This window comes from Triturus cristatus, chromosome 12 (genome assembly GCF_964204655.1).
Source record: "Triturus cristatus chromosome 12, aTriCri1.1, whole genome shotgun sequence".
NCBI classification, from domain to species: domain Eukaryota; kingdom Metazoa; phylum Chordata; class Amphibia; order Caudata; family Salamandridae; genus Triturus; species Triturus cristatus.
The window spans coordinates 220,130,860-220,145,080 of record NC_140595.1 but is presented as its reverse complement, the minus strand read 5'-3'; the positions used below and the strand labels follow the sequence as shown (position 1 = coordinate 220,145,080).

At 47.2% G+C, this 14,221-nt stretch overlaps 1 protein-coding gene across 1 annotated transcript in view; it reads left to right on the top strand.

Annotated features, from left to right (window-relative positions):
- The window catches only part of LOC146775741 (butyrophilin subfamily 1 member A1-like), a 163,664-nt gene extending 152,041 nt beyond the window's left edge, over positions 1 to 11,623 (top strand). The window contains exon 7 of the mRNA XM_085637865.1: positions 6,974 to 11,623. Within this exon, the coding sequence (XP_085493991.1) occupies positions 6,974 to 7,506 (533 nt within the window). The 3' untranslated portion in view covers positions 7,507 to 11,623. The remainder of the gene's footprint in view (positions 1 to 6,973) is intronic.
- The last annotated feature ends 2,598 nt before the right edge of the window (positions 11,624 to 14,221 follow it).

Here is a 14,221-nt window from a genome sequence, read left to right as displayed (position 1 = left end):
CAAACTTAGGTATGCCTAAAACCAATCTGGCTGCTGCGTTTTGTAGGCGTTGTAGTTTAGCTATGATTTTTTTCGTAGCTCCGGCATATAAACCATTTCCATAATCCAGTCTTGACAGAGCTAAGGCTGTCACTACTGTCTTATGCGAATCCTGTGGTAGATAAGGCAGTATCTTTTTTATCATTTTTAAAATATACCAGAGTGTTGATGACAGCTTGCTGGCTTGGGCTTCAAAAGATAGATTGGTGTCAAGGGTGACGCCCAGATTCTTCACTTTTTTTGATGAGCTTGGGCATCTACCCAAGTCATTAGGCCACCAAGCGGGCGACCAGATGTTTGTGTCACCCCAAGCTTCAGACAATTTCTTTCCATCCATTAGCTCACCTGTATCATACATAATTGAAATTGTTCTGCTGTGTCCTCCACATCCTTGCTGATGGACACCACAATTTGGGTGTCGTCAGCATAGGATATTGGAGTGAAACCACAGCTTCTTATGATTTCTGCAAGGGGGGCCACGTACAAGTTAAAAAGGGTGGGACTCAGCGAGGACCCTTGTGGGACCCCGCATGGTGAATTAAAGGATTTAGATTTTGCTTCTCCTACTTCTTCCGAAAAAGTTCTGTTTACTAGGTAGGATGCAATGAGGGTGCATGCTGAATCGTGTATTTTTGCATTTTTCAAACGAGTTAGGAGAATCTCGTGATATATATCAGGTCTGCTCAGGGGAGGCTGTGCACAGATAGTGCGCTAGATTAAAGCGCTGCATTTTTTGTGTGCATTACCATGGCACCTGCAGGACAAACATCACACATAGGTGACCCACCACCCATTTGCCCACCTCACCACTCTTGGTAGTGGCCAGCTGCCCCTGCTTGTGAACGGACAGAGTCCTCACCTTTCTGTAGCGAAATTTCATCCAGGGATGATCGGGGATGGCTGACATACATGTTTAAACCTGATTTGTAGGACTGAACCTCCCTTTAGAAATTTTATTTGACAGTGTTGTGCTGGTTTTACAATTTCTGCTTTATGGCAGGAACATTTTGTTTATTTTTGGGCAGCTTTAAGCCTTATTGTCAAAATGTTTTTTTGTAGATAACTTTGTGCCTGCTTCTTTCTGATTTGTGGTCAGGAGCCACCAGCCAGAGCTTTACAATTTTTTGAGAAGACCTTGTGCCTTTTTTTTAATGCTGAGTTGATTTGGCGAACTAAAGGGGCGTTGCCTTTGACAATTGTAAAATGATACTTTTTTATTGGGATACACATGATTTGGAGGCTGATAGAGAGAGCATTCATTGCTTTGAGCATGCTTTTCATAGTTATTAGGATGTATCCACCGTTTCTCTGATTGCAAAAACATTATCTTCCTCCCATTTGTGTCAAAGGTTACATAGATGTTATAGTGAGGAAATAAAATAACAAAAACCTTTGAAATTCACTGGAAAAACCAAAGGTTACAGGGACGTTATGGTTAGGAAATAGAATAAAAAAAATAATTCAAAATTCACTGAAAAAAACAAATGTTACAGGGTTGTTATAGTTAGGCTCACATTTCACTCGTACAAAACCAGTGAAATTCTTCAATCAATCAAGAACATTTATAAAGCGCACGGCTACCTCCGAAGAGGTGTCCCAGCGGTAAAAAAAAGCTTACTAGAACAGATTGAAGGCTTGCGCCGCTATTCCCCTTGCTTGAAGAGCCAGGTTTTCAGCGCCTTTTTCAAATCCTGCTCTGAGTTCAGCATACAAAGGTGGTGGGGTATGGCATTCCATAGTTTGCCAGTTATAATTACCTGAGCGAACTGTAACTTACGCCCCAAATGCAACGCTTATGACCTCACTTATTGCATCACTCTTGACATGGTCTGTGACATCACTCATGACATCATCCAGTGATACTGCAAATGTTAAATTAGTAAACGTTGTGTACTACTAATGACAGTTGTGGCTAGTAGGGAACGGTGGGGGGTTAGGAAATAAAGAAAAGTAAACGTACCTGCTGGTTGCCGTCGCCAGACACTGCATCTCCTCCGACACAGGAACCAGTGACAGGAAGCACCGAGGCTTCGAGACTCCCATAGCCAATCACGATGCTGCTCATAGCAGCATCGTGATTGTTCTAAGCACCGTGGTTCAGCGCGCAGAGAGGGACAGGGAGCCTGGGCATGTTCTCCATCTAGGCTGTACAATACAGCTGGTAGAGAACATCCAAAGTGCGCATGACTGTTTGGCTGGCCCGAGAGAGCAGGCCAAAATATCATGCACACTTAAGGTGCAGCAACTGCCACTCCTCCTCCCTCTGGGTCACGGGTGCCCAGCCCTGCCCCGCCCTAACCAGGCAGCAACTGCAATACTAAAAATAAAAAATAAAATGATAATAACGTTCCGTTATTATCATTTTATTTTTACCTTTGACCTGCTTTAAAGCAGTAGGGTGACGCTCCTCCGCATTAGCGGAGTAGCAGCCGCTGACTAATGAGTGATACTATTTGTAACACATTTTATGTGAGGGGCTGTGTGTATCCATATGTGAGTAGGTGGCTGAGTGTCTCTATGGGCGTGTGAGTGGTTGTATGGTGAGTGTGGGTCTGTATTGGTGTGCAAGTGGGTTGTGAGTGGCTGTATGGGTGTGTGACTGTGTGTGTGGCTGAGTGACTGGGTGTACCAGTGGTATATGGTTGAGTGAGTAGGTATGTCCGATGCAATATAGGTAGGGCATGGGCTGTGAGTAGCTGTATGGGTGAGTGAGTGGGTACATAGGTGGTGTATGGGTGATTGAGTGGGTGTGTGTAAGTGACTGCATGGGTGAGTCTGTGCTTGTGTCAGTGACTGTATAGGTAAGTGAGTACATGTGTTATTATATATATGACTAAGTGAGTGGGTGTGAGTAACTGTATGGGTGAGTGACTGTATGGGTGAGTGAGTAGGTGTGTGGGTACTTTATGGGTGACTGACTCAGTGTGAAAGTGTCTGTATGAGTAGATGTGTGAGTGAGTGGGTGTGTGAAGGCTGTATGGGTCTGTCTGTGAATGGGTATGTGAGTGGTTGCGCGGGACTGGCTTTATGAGGCATTCTATGCGGTGTGAGTGGTTCTGTGGATGATGACATTAGTGACGTCACTAACCAGGTCATGAGTGAAGTAATATGCGAGGTCATAAGCAGTGCATTCCAGGGGCGTAAGTTATAGTTAGCTCAGATAACTAGAACTTATGAATTTCACCGGTTGTAAATGAATGAAATGTGAGTCTAACTATAACGTCTCTGTAACCTTTGTTTTTTCAGTGTATATATATATATCAAGGCTCAGGGGGAGCCGAAACGTTATGACGACATCGAGCAGTTGAGCAAATAAACTCTTTGCACTACAGAAGGTGGTCCGTGTTTGTATTGTTGCGCGGGGGCTACGAGGAGGCTGCCCTGCCAGGGATGCAACTGAACTGATATATATATATATATATATATATATATATATATATATATATATATATATATATATATTATATATATATATATATATATTCAATTCAAGTGGTCTTGGCTATTGCCAGACCCACAAATAATAATGATGACAAGTTAGTTTCCCGGATAGTATTCTTGGAAAGTTGAAGTTCGCACTGCTTTCCTCCTAGAATGTGTTTTGAATTCTAAAACGTTATAAACGTACACCCGTACACCGGTAGGACTTGAACCTCATTATGTCAGGTGGAAAGCCTCTGACCGGCGGTCGGAGGCTTTCGGCTCGACAGGGTAGGTTTACAGTCTTACAGTGTTAGCATGACGGCGGTCAGAGTTAAACCGGCAGAGGGATTCCAACGTGGTTCCAATGAGCTCAAGGAGCCCATTGGTGCTTGGAAAGACAGCATAATCCCTTAATGACTGCGGTTTCGCCATCAGGATGATGATGTCAGTTTCCGACCGCCTTTCCATGGCGACTTTTCCGACATGGAAAGGCTGTCAGAAAATGACATTGGGGATCCCTAGCAGGGCTTCATCCCCCCTGGCACCACAAAGTGGGGACTGTGCCCCCCTAAGCATCCCTGCACCATGCTTGCCACATGGTGCAGGGATGTTCACAAACATTCATTTTTCAATGGAAGCTTGTGCTGCCGGCCTTTTCCACCTGCCGCACAAGCTTCTATTGGAAAATGGATGATTGTAACTGCCCTATGGACAGTCACATCGTAATCATGCAGTTGGAACCACCGACCTAAGGTTGGGCGGTTCCAAACTGCAGTGGAGTCAGGCGGACGGAAGTCTCCCCGACATCGTAATCAGTCCCTTTGTGTTTTTCAAGAAATCTGTGGGATAGAGATAGGATTAGATATATTGAGGGTTCTATGTTTCAGTGATAGGAGCGCCAAATACATTATAGTGGCAATGAATTACTATTTAAGATGACCAGAAGTTAAGGTAGTAAACACCCTCAGAAACTAATAAATGAGAATATTTTTGGAAAGTATGTTTAAGAGAAAAGGAATCTAAATAATCTGGCAAAAGATAATGGCAATTTTCTCTGAAAAAAAAGGAAAATGGATGGAACTTAATCGAGTGGAGCAAAAAGTGACTTTTTTGGCCCTTATTACAGGTGTCAGAATTGCAACCAGAACAAAAAAAACTGCTGGAATTCTACCACCTTTAATTCTGAGTTGACCTGTGTCTCCAGGATCGTGAATTTCTAAGGTCTGTAAATTCTGGATTCAATCATCCTGGGCCCATAGACACCAGACTCAGACATGCACCTGGTGAAATACTAAAGGGGCAGGGCTTGCAGAAAGAAGCACAACCAGACCCCGTTCCAATCCCTGCAGCACCACAGGAGGAAGCAGACAATGCCCCACACGGGTAGATGCCAGAACCCCCTATCCCCACCCCTTCCCAAGAGAAGGACAGCCATGAGCATTGCCAAAGTTTGGACTGAGGGCACTCTCAACACCTTCACCCAGAGGCAATGCAGACAGTCTTATCCCAAGACGGCACCAATACTGCCTTCATCGTGGAACCCCTGCCCCACATCACCCCATGCCCCTCCGTCTGCCACTTACTGACTGCACTGAGCAGGCAGAAAATGTCAGTGGCTTTTTACTTGCACACAGGAATATCTGCTGGATAAAGACCCTGGCAGTAAAGGGTTTTTGTAGTTATTCCCCCTTTTGGGAAGAGGTGTTGTGTCGCCTGTGCAGGCTTGTGAACGAATGAGTGTGTGCATTGAATGCTCTCATGGAACACAGTCTCCACCACTGTCAGTTGTTCAAGTGCTTCTAATCTAAAGTATCTTTTTTCATTATCTCAATAAATGCAACTTTGGAAGCAACCATGTAAGCATTAGGATTGTTTCATGATTCCTAGTGTTTTTAGTGAAACAAGAACAGATTAAAGGCTGGCTAACTGGTTGCAGACTCGTCTTGGTCCCTGAATTCTAACTCTCAATTCTTGAGCATTGATTATTGAATACAGAGATCACACATTTTGGATTGTTAACTTTAGATCAATCAACCAATCAGGGTTGGTAAAGAGCAACTACTTACCCGTGAGGGTCTCAAGGCACTGGGGGGAGGAGGGGCGGCTCCATTGAGTGATGGGTCATCCGAAGAGCCAGGTCTTGAGGTCCTTCCTGAACTGGGGCAATGTGAGAGATTGCCGGATCCTTCAGCCCAAATTTGTGAGCATTAGCAAAGTATGACGTGGCACAGGTAATATTCTTCCCACTGTGTAACTGGCCCTGTACACCATTTAAGCATATGTAAGCCCTCATTACAAGTGACCTGTTTAGTCTGACACACCGCACTATTTGATGGTAGAAGTCAACTGTTGCATGATGGCAAAGTCTCCAGGTGGAATACCGGGGGGGGGAAATACGACAAAATCGGCATGGAAAATCCTGCATGGTATTTCCCCAAAGCTTGTAATCCCTGGTATTTACCTCCTACTATAATAGTCGGGACTCCAAATAACTATAATTCCAGGGCAGTGCATTAACAGATATTATAATGGGCACTTGTAACAGAGGACATTGTGTGGTCATGTTTAATTTGCAGCATATTCCCATGTTTCAATTTTCTTTTGTGGCTAAATCACAAAAACCCTAGAAGGTAACTAAAATGCTAAAAACTATGTGCAAATTATTTCTACAATGTAGGCATGATCACTGGGTGACATACTAGATATGCACTCTGCTAATTCACATTTCATGTAAATTCACAATTTTTTCTTTGGGCGCAGAAAGATCAAAATTTGTTTTAAAAAACTACAGCTATAGAGGGGCATATCAGCAACAACCGGCGATAATTATCGCTAAGCGCCCTTAACGCTAGGATAATTATCGCCGGCTAACGTGGATTTTTATCGCTGAGATAGCGTGCTATTAGCAACGCTTATCTCATAAACGATAAAAATCCTAGCGCTAACTGCCTAACGTGAGATTATCGCTGGAAACCCAGCGATAATCTCACGAAATGTGGTGTTAGCTTGTTGATAGGGACTCACAAACTTAGCCATGATATCCACCTTCCATAGGATATCTAAATCAGTCCTGAAGCAGGCATAAGGAAAGTAGCGATAACAGGGGTTATCGCTACTTTTCCTGCTGCTATGCTTCACAGCGTGGGGCTTGATGATAGGAGAAATGTTGCTTAGCGACATTTCTACTGTCATGTCAGGTCAGGAACGCCCACTTTGCATCTCATTAGAGATGCAAAGTAGGCCGTTAAGAATAGGTGCGCTAAGGCAAGGTTTCACGCGTTAGCGTGACCTTGCTAATTAGGCAATAAAATTATCGACGCTTTTCGGACGAAAACGGCAACAAAAGCGGCGATAATTTTCTATTGCCGTCTTGTAAATATGCCTCAGAGTTCCTTGGAAGCGGCTTTGAATAACAGGAAGTTTGTCCCTTCAATATGTTTATTGCAGAGTGTGGTTGTGGGTGTGTGTTATGTGATGTTTCACCATGTCTGTGATGTTTTCTATTCCTTAGCTCAGATAACAATGGATCCTGACACTGCCAATCCGCGCCTTGCCCTGTCTGAGAATGGGAGAAGTGCAATATGGCTCGAGGACTCTGAACAGGATCTACCCGACACTCCTGCCAGATTCAACAGATCACCTTGTGTCCTCGGACGGGAGAGGCTCACCTCTGGGAGGCATTACTGGGAGGTGGAGGTGGGGAGAGAGGGGTGGGAACTGGGGGTTTGTAATGAATCTGTGAACAGGAAGGGGAGGGCTGCACCCTCGCCTGAGAAGGGATGCTGGGCAGTGGGTGTCTTAACTGGCAAAGACTACCATGCATTCACTTCCCCCAGCACTCATCTCAGGCCAAAGTTTCCCCCAAAAGCGATAGGTGTTTTCCTGGACTATGATGCAGGAAGGGTCACATTTTATGATGCGAAGGAGAAATCTCAGATCTTCAGTTTTCCTCCTGCTCGTTTCCCCCGCACCCTACTTCCATATTTCTGCACTTACGACAGCGGGAAGCATCTGCTGCTCCGTCCGCTGACTGGCCAGGATTGAAAAAATACATTCAGGGGCATATTATCAAGAAACGGCGTTAAAATTATCGCCGCTTTAGCGGCAGAAAACTGACGCTAAAACGGCGATAATGGGCTTGATGATATGCCCTTGAGAATTCCCATAGAAGCCCATGTTCTGGTGTCAACATGGGCTTCTATTGGAATTCTCTGCGGCATATTATCAATCCCATTATCGCCGCTTTACTGGGAGTTTTCTCAATAAAACATTTCTCCTTGTTTCGTCTGTTTAAGACCTGGTTTTCCTTGATCTTCATTTTGGCGCTGCCTCCTATTTACGCTGCTCTTATAAATATGGGGCAGCGGCAAAATCAATGGGTGTTGTATGGAATGCCCACCACAACACACATTGCCCACCCCTTTCACGCTAAGTGTAGCATGAAAGGGGGCCTTATTTACAAGGCAGCGTTAAGCCACATTAAGTGGCTTAACACTGCCTCATAAGTAAGGCCAAGTTCCTATCGCCATCACAAAATCACTCAAAGTGATGTTGTGGTGGCGATAGGGGCTTGTAAATATGCCCCTGTTTTTCTTAGTGTAAACGGTTATGGTACCCCACACCTCACCGATTCATACTATGCTCCGTGAGGTTCACACTGAATATGTGTCTTAAGGCCCCAAAGCCGGTTTAATTATTATTATCCTGTTTCATTATTATAATTTTAAGGACCATTGAAACTCAGGAGACTACTAAAGTTGTCACTAGCCCGTTGCGATAAAGAGGGGCACAGCATTTATTTGAATTTCAACATCTAGCATTAAAAGAACTGAGCAACAAAACCCAGATCAAATAAAGGACAAATATACTAGATCTGATTCACCCAGATCAGTCTGGGTTTATGCCCCATCGCTCCACACGCCATAACATCTGACGCGTGCATAAAGCGATGGCTAAAGCCCCAGAGCTTGGACGCCCTGGAGCTATACTGCTTGCAGACATCGACAAGGCGTTCGACTCTCTTAGCTGGGCATACCTTTTTCGACTCTTAGAAGCCGTTAACTTTGGCCCACACTTCCTAACCTATGTGCGCCTCCTCTATACAGGTCTACCGCCTCGATTCGAGTCACTGGACATCGCTCGGCCCTATCCCAATATATCGTGGTATGCGGCAGGGCTGCCCCTTATTTCCATTATTGTTCGCCCTCGCTGTGGAACCTCTGGCGGTGTGGGTACGTAGCGACCCTGTGCTCAGGGGCTTTGACTGGGATACATCTCGATCTGACCCGTCTGCCACCGCACACTATGCACGCGCGTTCACGACGCAGGGATCTGAGACAAGGCCCTGGACTGGACCACCTCGGCAGAACTCAGAGAGTCCGCCTCCCCCCGTTCCGATCCGATGCCTCCGAGATCATCTACGGCGTCCCTCAAGGATCTTCCCTCAGCCCGACGCTGTTCAACGTCTACATGGCACCACTAGCACGCATCGCCCAACAGCACGACCTCAACATAATCTCCTACGCCGACGACACTCAGCTGATCCTCTCCCTCACCAAGGACCCCCTCATCGCCAAATCCAACCTCCACCAGGGAATGAAGGCCGTCGCAGACTGGATGGAGGACAGCCGCCTCAAACAGAACACAGACAAGACGGAAATGCTCATCCTCGGGTCCAACCCCTCCGCATGGGACGACTCCTGGTGGCCCACGTCACTGGGGTCCCCCTCAGCCCCAACCGACCACGCACGCAACCTGGGAGTCATCCTCGACTCAAAACTCTCCATGACCAAACAAGTCAATGCAGTCTCCTCCACCTGTTTCAACACCCTCCGCATGCTCTGCAAGATCTACAGATGGATCCCGACTAGCACGAGGAAAACAGTCACCCAGGCCCTAGTCAGCAGCAGACTCGACTACGGAAACGCCCTCTATGCCGGAGCCCCGTCCAAGCTCATCAACAGACTACAGAGAATCCAGAACGCCTCTGCACGCATCCGGAGAACTACTTCCGGAGGCAGATCCTTCTCCCATCGGGCCGCCAAGACCTGGAACACCCTCCCCCTCTACCTGCGACAAACCGAAGACCTGCTGACCTTCAGGAGACAGCTCAAGACCTGACTCTTCGACCAATAACAGCAGCTCCCCCCCCCAGCACCTTGAAACCCTCATGGGTATGTAGTGCGCTTTACAACTTATGTGATTGATTGACCGCATTGCACTGTATGCGTACATCCTATTCTTTATAACAGACCCGTGGTTCTCGGGCCCCGCATCCTACAGATCCTACAGGTTTTTGGTCAAACCACTGGGCTTCACACAAACCCCACTAAGTCTGTACTATTCCTGGTATGTGGACACCAGGGCCGTGAGAAGTGAGCTGAGAAGTTGTCACGCGCTACCACTGGCTTTAAGTACCTAGGCATCTTTATGTTGCCCTGCTGACAGACTTCATGGGCTAGTAACATCAATCCCCTCCTTAAAAGCCTTAAAGATGAGACGGCGGTTTGGTCCTCTCTTCCGCTCTCATTATGCGGGCGATCAGCAATTTTTAAAATGGTTTCCCTACCCAGAATACTCTATAGGCTGCAGAATGTCCCATATGCCATACCGCGGGCTTGGTTTACTCAGGTGAATGCCATACATAATACATTTCTCTGGCATGGCGGGGCTGTGCGAGTGGCACTGAGCACATGTACGCAGTCAACCTATTGCGGTGGTATAGCGATAGCGGACATTTACGCCTACTACACAGCTTCCCATCTGCAAGTGGTCAATGAATGGTGGAACAATCCACCATCGGACCCAGCATATGCATTGGATCATATGGCAATGGGGAATATTCCACTCCTTCAATTCCTATATAGTGCACAGAACTTGGATTTCCGACCCCCCGCCAGCAGCACTGTCATTCGACTACGGCAGGCTACGGTCCGACAGATGGGATGGCACGGCAACCTGACCCAGATGACTCCGCTGTGGCACGGTACACTGTTGCATTCGGTAACTGCACTTGCGGGATTCCGCTGGTGGGACATAGTGGGAATATCCACCCTGGGAGACGTAGTGTGAGGCACCGTTTTAAAGTCATTTCAACAGCTCCAGGCAGAGTTTCAGCTACACAAGTCGCAATTCTATAAATATCTCCAACTTCGGCATGCACTTACCCCCATACAGCGACAGACCGATACCTTGCCCGAATTCCATCCCCTAGAAGGACGCCTAGTGATGGGTGACATAGGTGCTCACAAGATCTGCCAGATATATCAAACCCTGACAACGCACAATCATACCACATTACATAAGACCAGAACAGCTTTGGAGGAGGACATACCAGACTTAACTGATGAAGACTGGGCAGAAGCCTTGGCTAGCCCACGAGGTGTGGCAATCTTAACACGATACCGACTGATAAAGTTCAAATACTTGCACCGTATATATTATACTCGATTCAGACTCAGGAAGATGGGTGCCATCCAAACCCCTATATGCTTGAGATGTGGGATGGAAGAAGGGACCTTCATGCATACTGTCTGGGGCTGTACCGCATTGCAACCATTTTGGCGGAAGGTAGTGGCTTGCCTGAGTGAGGTGCTGTTGTGGGATCTACCTCTCGAGCCGAAGTTAATGTTACTACATAGCACAAATAGTATTGGGGGAAACCGATACAAACAGCACTTATTGTTTTTAGCCATCACCATTGCTAAAAGGGATATCGCTCAACAGTGAAAAAGTGTGTCTCCTCCAAAAATCGGCAGATGGAAAAATGCCACAGATGAATGCATGAATGCAGAGATAGCTGTGTTTCAGGCTCGGGGATGTCCCCAAAAGCATAATAAAATATGGCTGTGGTGGGCGGACTACAGGGGCATAGAATTACCCCAACTCATTGAGTCTTGAAAGACTATGTGCCCATGATAAGATTGGTCTCCATACAACTGGGAGTTTCATTTGATCACTTCCAGCCACATATTCAGTGGTTCGATTATAATTTGGTGGGATTTGAAAGGAACTGCGCGGTGTTGTTATTGTTATGTTTGGGAGTTTTTCAGCAATTACAATCAGATGTATATGGTGTTATGTATATCCATCATACTGTATCCTCTGGGGCACGACCAGGTATATACCATGTAAAATCAATAAAATATATTGTTAAAATAAAGGACAAATAACATTGAAACAATGAATTATACTGCTTTGTGGAAAGAGAAAAGGTAAGTGAGGCACAGTGTGTGAAATGAGTGACATCCAGCACCATTTTGGTCATTGGCATTGCAGAGAGTAGTATCACATAGTCTCAGTAAAATATTTGGGGAGGCCTGATGTAAAAATACTTAATGTTTTCTGAATTACATTTATTCAACTTGTAAAGTATGCAGGATTTATTTCTTTTCAAAAAAGAAGCCTTTCTTTCAAGGGCACCACTCTTGCTATTTCAGATATAGGCTCTCTGGCCCAGAAAAAACTCCACTAAAGCTTACACCAACAAAACATACTAAAACACACATTCACTCCTCTTAAAGGTTAAAATAAAAATGTATCATTTTGAACTTTGGTTAAATAAGATGCTAGAGATTGGAAAGAATGTCTTCAAAGAACTCTGTGGCACTCGTGGTGGTCTGACTCATCGCCTGTCCAGTAGCAGACAGCCGGGATGCAGGAGATTGTTATGGAAATCAGGAAAATATATGGAATTTTGCACATGAACAATAAGGGGGAGAAGGAAACTTTTTTGACCGATGGGACCGAAGATCACTCCAGGTGCTTTTTAAGTCTTGCCTGAGACAGTGCATGTGATGTCGCTTTCAAATCTTTTCAAATCACTTCTAAATACAAAAGCTTGCCCGTTAATTACCATTGGTTGACTTAGACGCCACTCCCTTACTTCTTATTGGGCAGTGCCTCCTGCTTTCCCGTTCTCTTTCTGTCTGCCAGGTTCTATGGAGTATGGACTGTGTAGCTTTCATATCCACGGCCAGTGTCCTTCCACTGCAGACTTATGCAGAGATATTTTTTTTATCTTGTAGCCAAGCATTTTGCAGGCAGTCTCTACCAGCCCCTCCCACGATGTAGTATCCAGCTGGATACGTTCTAGTGTTCCACTGAAGATGTAACCCACACTATTCACCCACCCACCACAGGCATCACCAGTCAGGTGACCCTGTCAATAAAAGGGGCCGGGCGGACGTGCCCGGGCCAGTTCCAGTACCATACTGCAATGTGTGTGAGTCATCATTGGTAGCATGTGGGCCCAGGGCCCACAACACCACAATGGCGACGAGGGGGTCTTATCCTGCGTGTGAGGTAATGATCGCCTTACAGCGCCTCGTTGAGGGAGTATAGCCTGAGGCGCTCAGCGCTGATCGACCCTGAGGTAGGAGTGAGAAGACACCCTGCACGGCAGTCCAGCCCTGCCAAAGCCGTTGCGCAACAACGTGCATACCTCGGAAGTGCTGTGGCCACATGTGAGCCATCCCGCCGCATGCACCTGCAGCCAGGTGTCGGTGCCCCATGAAGGAAAAGGGACACGTCTGCACCATTAAGGAGCGCTACCGAAGCTGATCCCGTCCAATGGAGAGAGGCAATGCAGTGAGCCGCACCACAGGCAAGTGCCCAGCATGAACCGGTCAGCAACGGAATAAAAGGTACACCCCCATCGGCTGAGGTGCCCATCGGCAGCGGTGCCTGCCTCCATCTGCCCCGGGTGAAAAGGGAGAGAATAGCACCCTCCCCACGATATGCATTGAGACCCCCAGCGAGGCCTAAGCAAGTGCAGTTTCCCCGGGTGGTGCGTATTCGCCGTGTAGGAGGAATCTGCAGGCTGCTGCTGCAAGCCTACTGAGACATAGCCAGCAGGGAGAGAAACAGAGGTCGCACCCGCTCCTTGTACCTGCCTGAAATGCCCGCAAGTAAAGGCACGGCCAGCACCAGGAGAAAGGCTGCTATGTCCGTGTGAAAATCTTTGGTGCTATCTAGTGTGTAATGTTGGGCCCGGGGCCTGGAAATAATGACACTCGGTACACACAGGTATGCAAGTAGTGGTCAGTGCAATGCCTGCCACGCCCAGAGCCCTGGGCTTTTTATTAGCACTAGTGCGTGCCGTCCGAGGGGACGTCGGGCGCACCCAACTCCGGCCACGCAAGGGGGGGGGTGAGACCCTGACACACGCGCGCGGACCCTCGGGCTATGGTTCGGTCCGTCGCGCAACATTACATTCCTCCTTTACCCAGAATTGAAAACTCAACACAACTCGTCGCCTATCGCGACTCGAAAACAGCTTTAGCAGTCTCTAAAGAGTCTCATGGAAAACAAAAGAACAGTCTTACTTGGTCGGTTGTTGGAGGGGCAGCCTTCCTTCACTCCCACAGCTGACAGCGGGCCACAAAGTCTCTGTACCTCTGGGACGGTCGCGGGTGCGGGCGTAGGTGATACTGGCCCTGGCTGCGCCCATCTGATTGGGTGAGAGACATGTCCTCTGATCCGCCCGCTTCCACCGAGTCCGGGCGGCCTGGCGCCGCTTGTGGCACCTCTTCCCGTCCTGTTGACGCTGAGGGGGTATTGTCGGCGCTCTCCGCCCTCCGGGGTTCTTCCGCTCCTGGGGTTTTCCGAGGGCTGTGGGATGGGGTTGGGTAGTGGTCTTCCAACTCCGGGAGGTCTTCTTCCTCATTTTGCGGGGTTTTCTTGAAGAACGACACGTTTCTAGTCACTTTTTCACCGCCTCTGGCGGCTGTGATCAGGGTCCCTTGTACATCGGTGACAA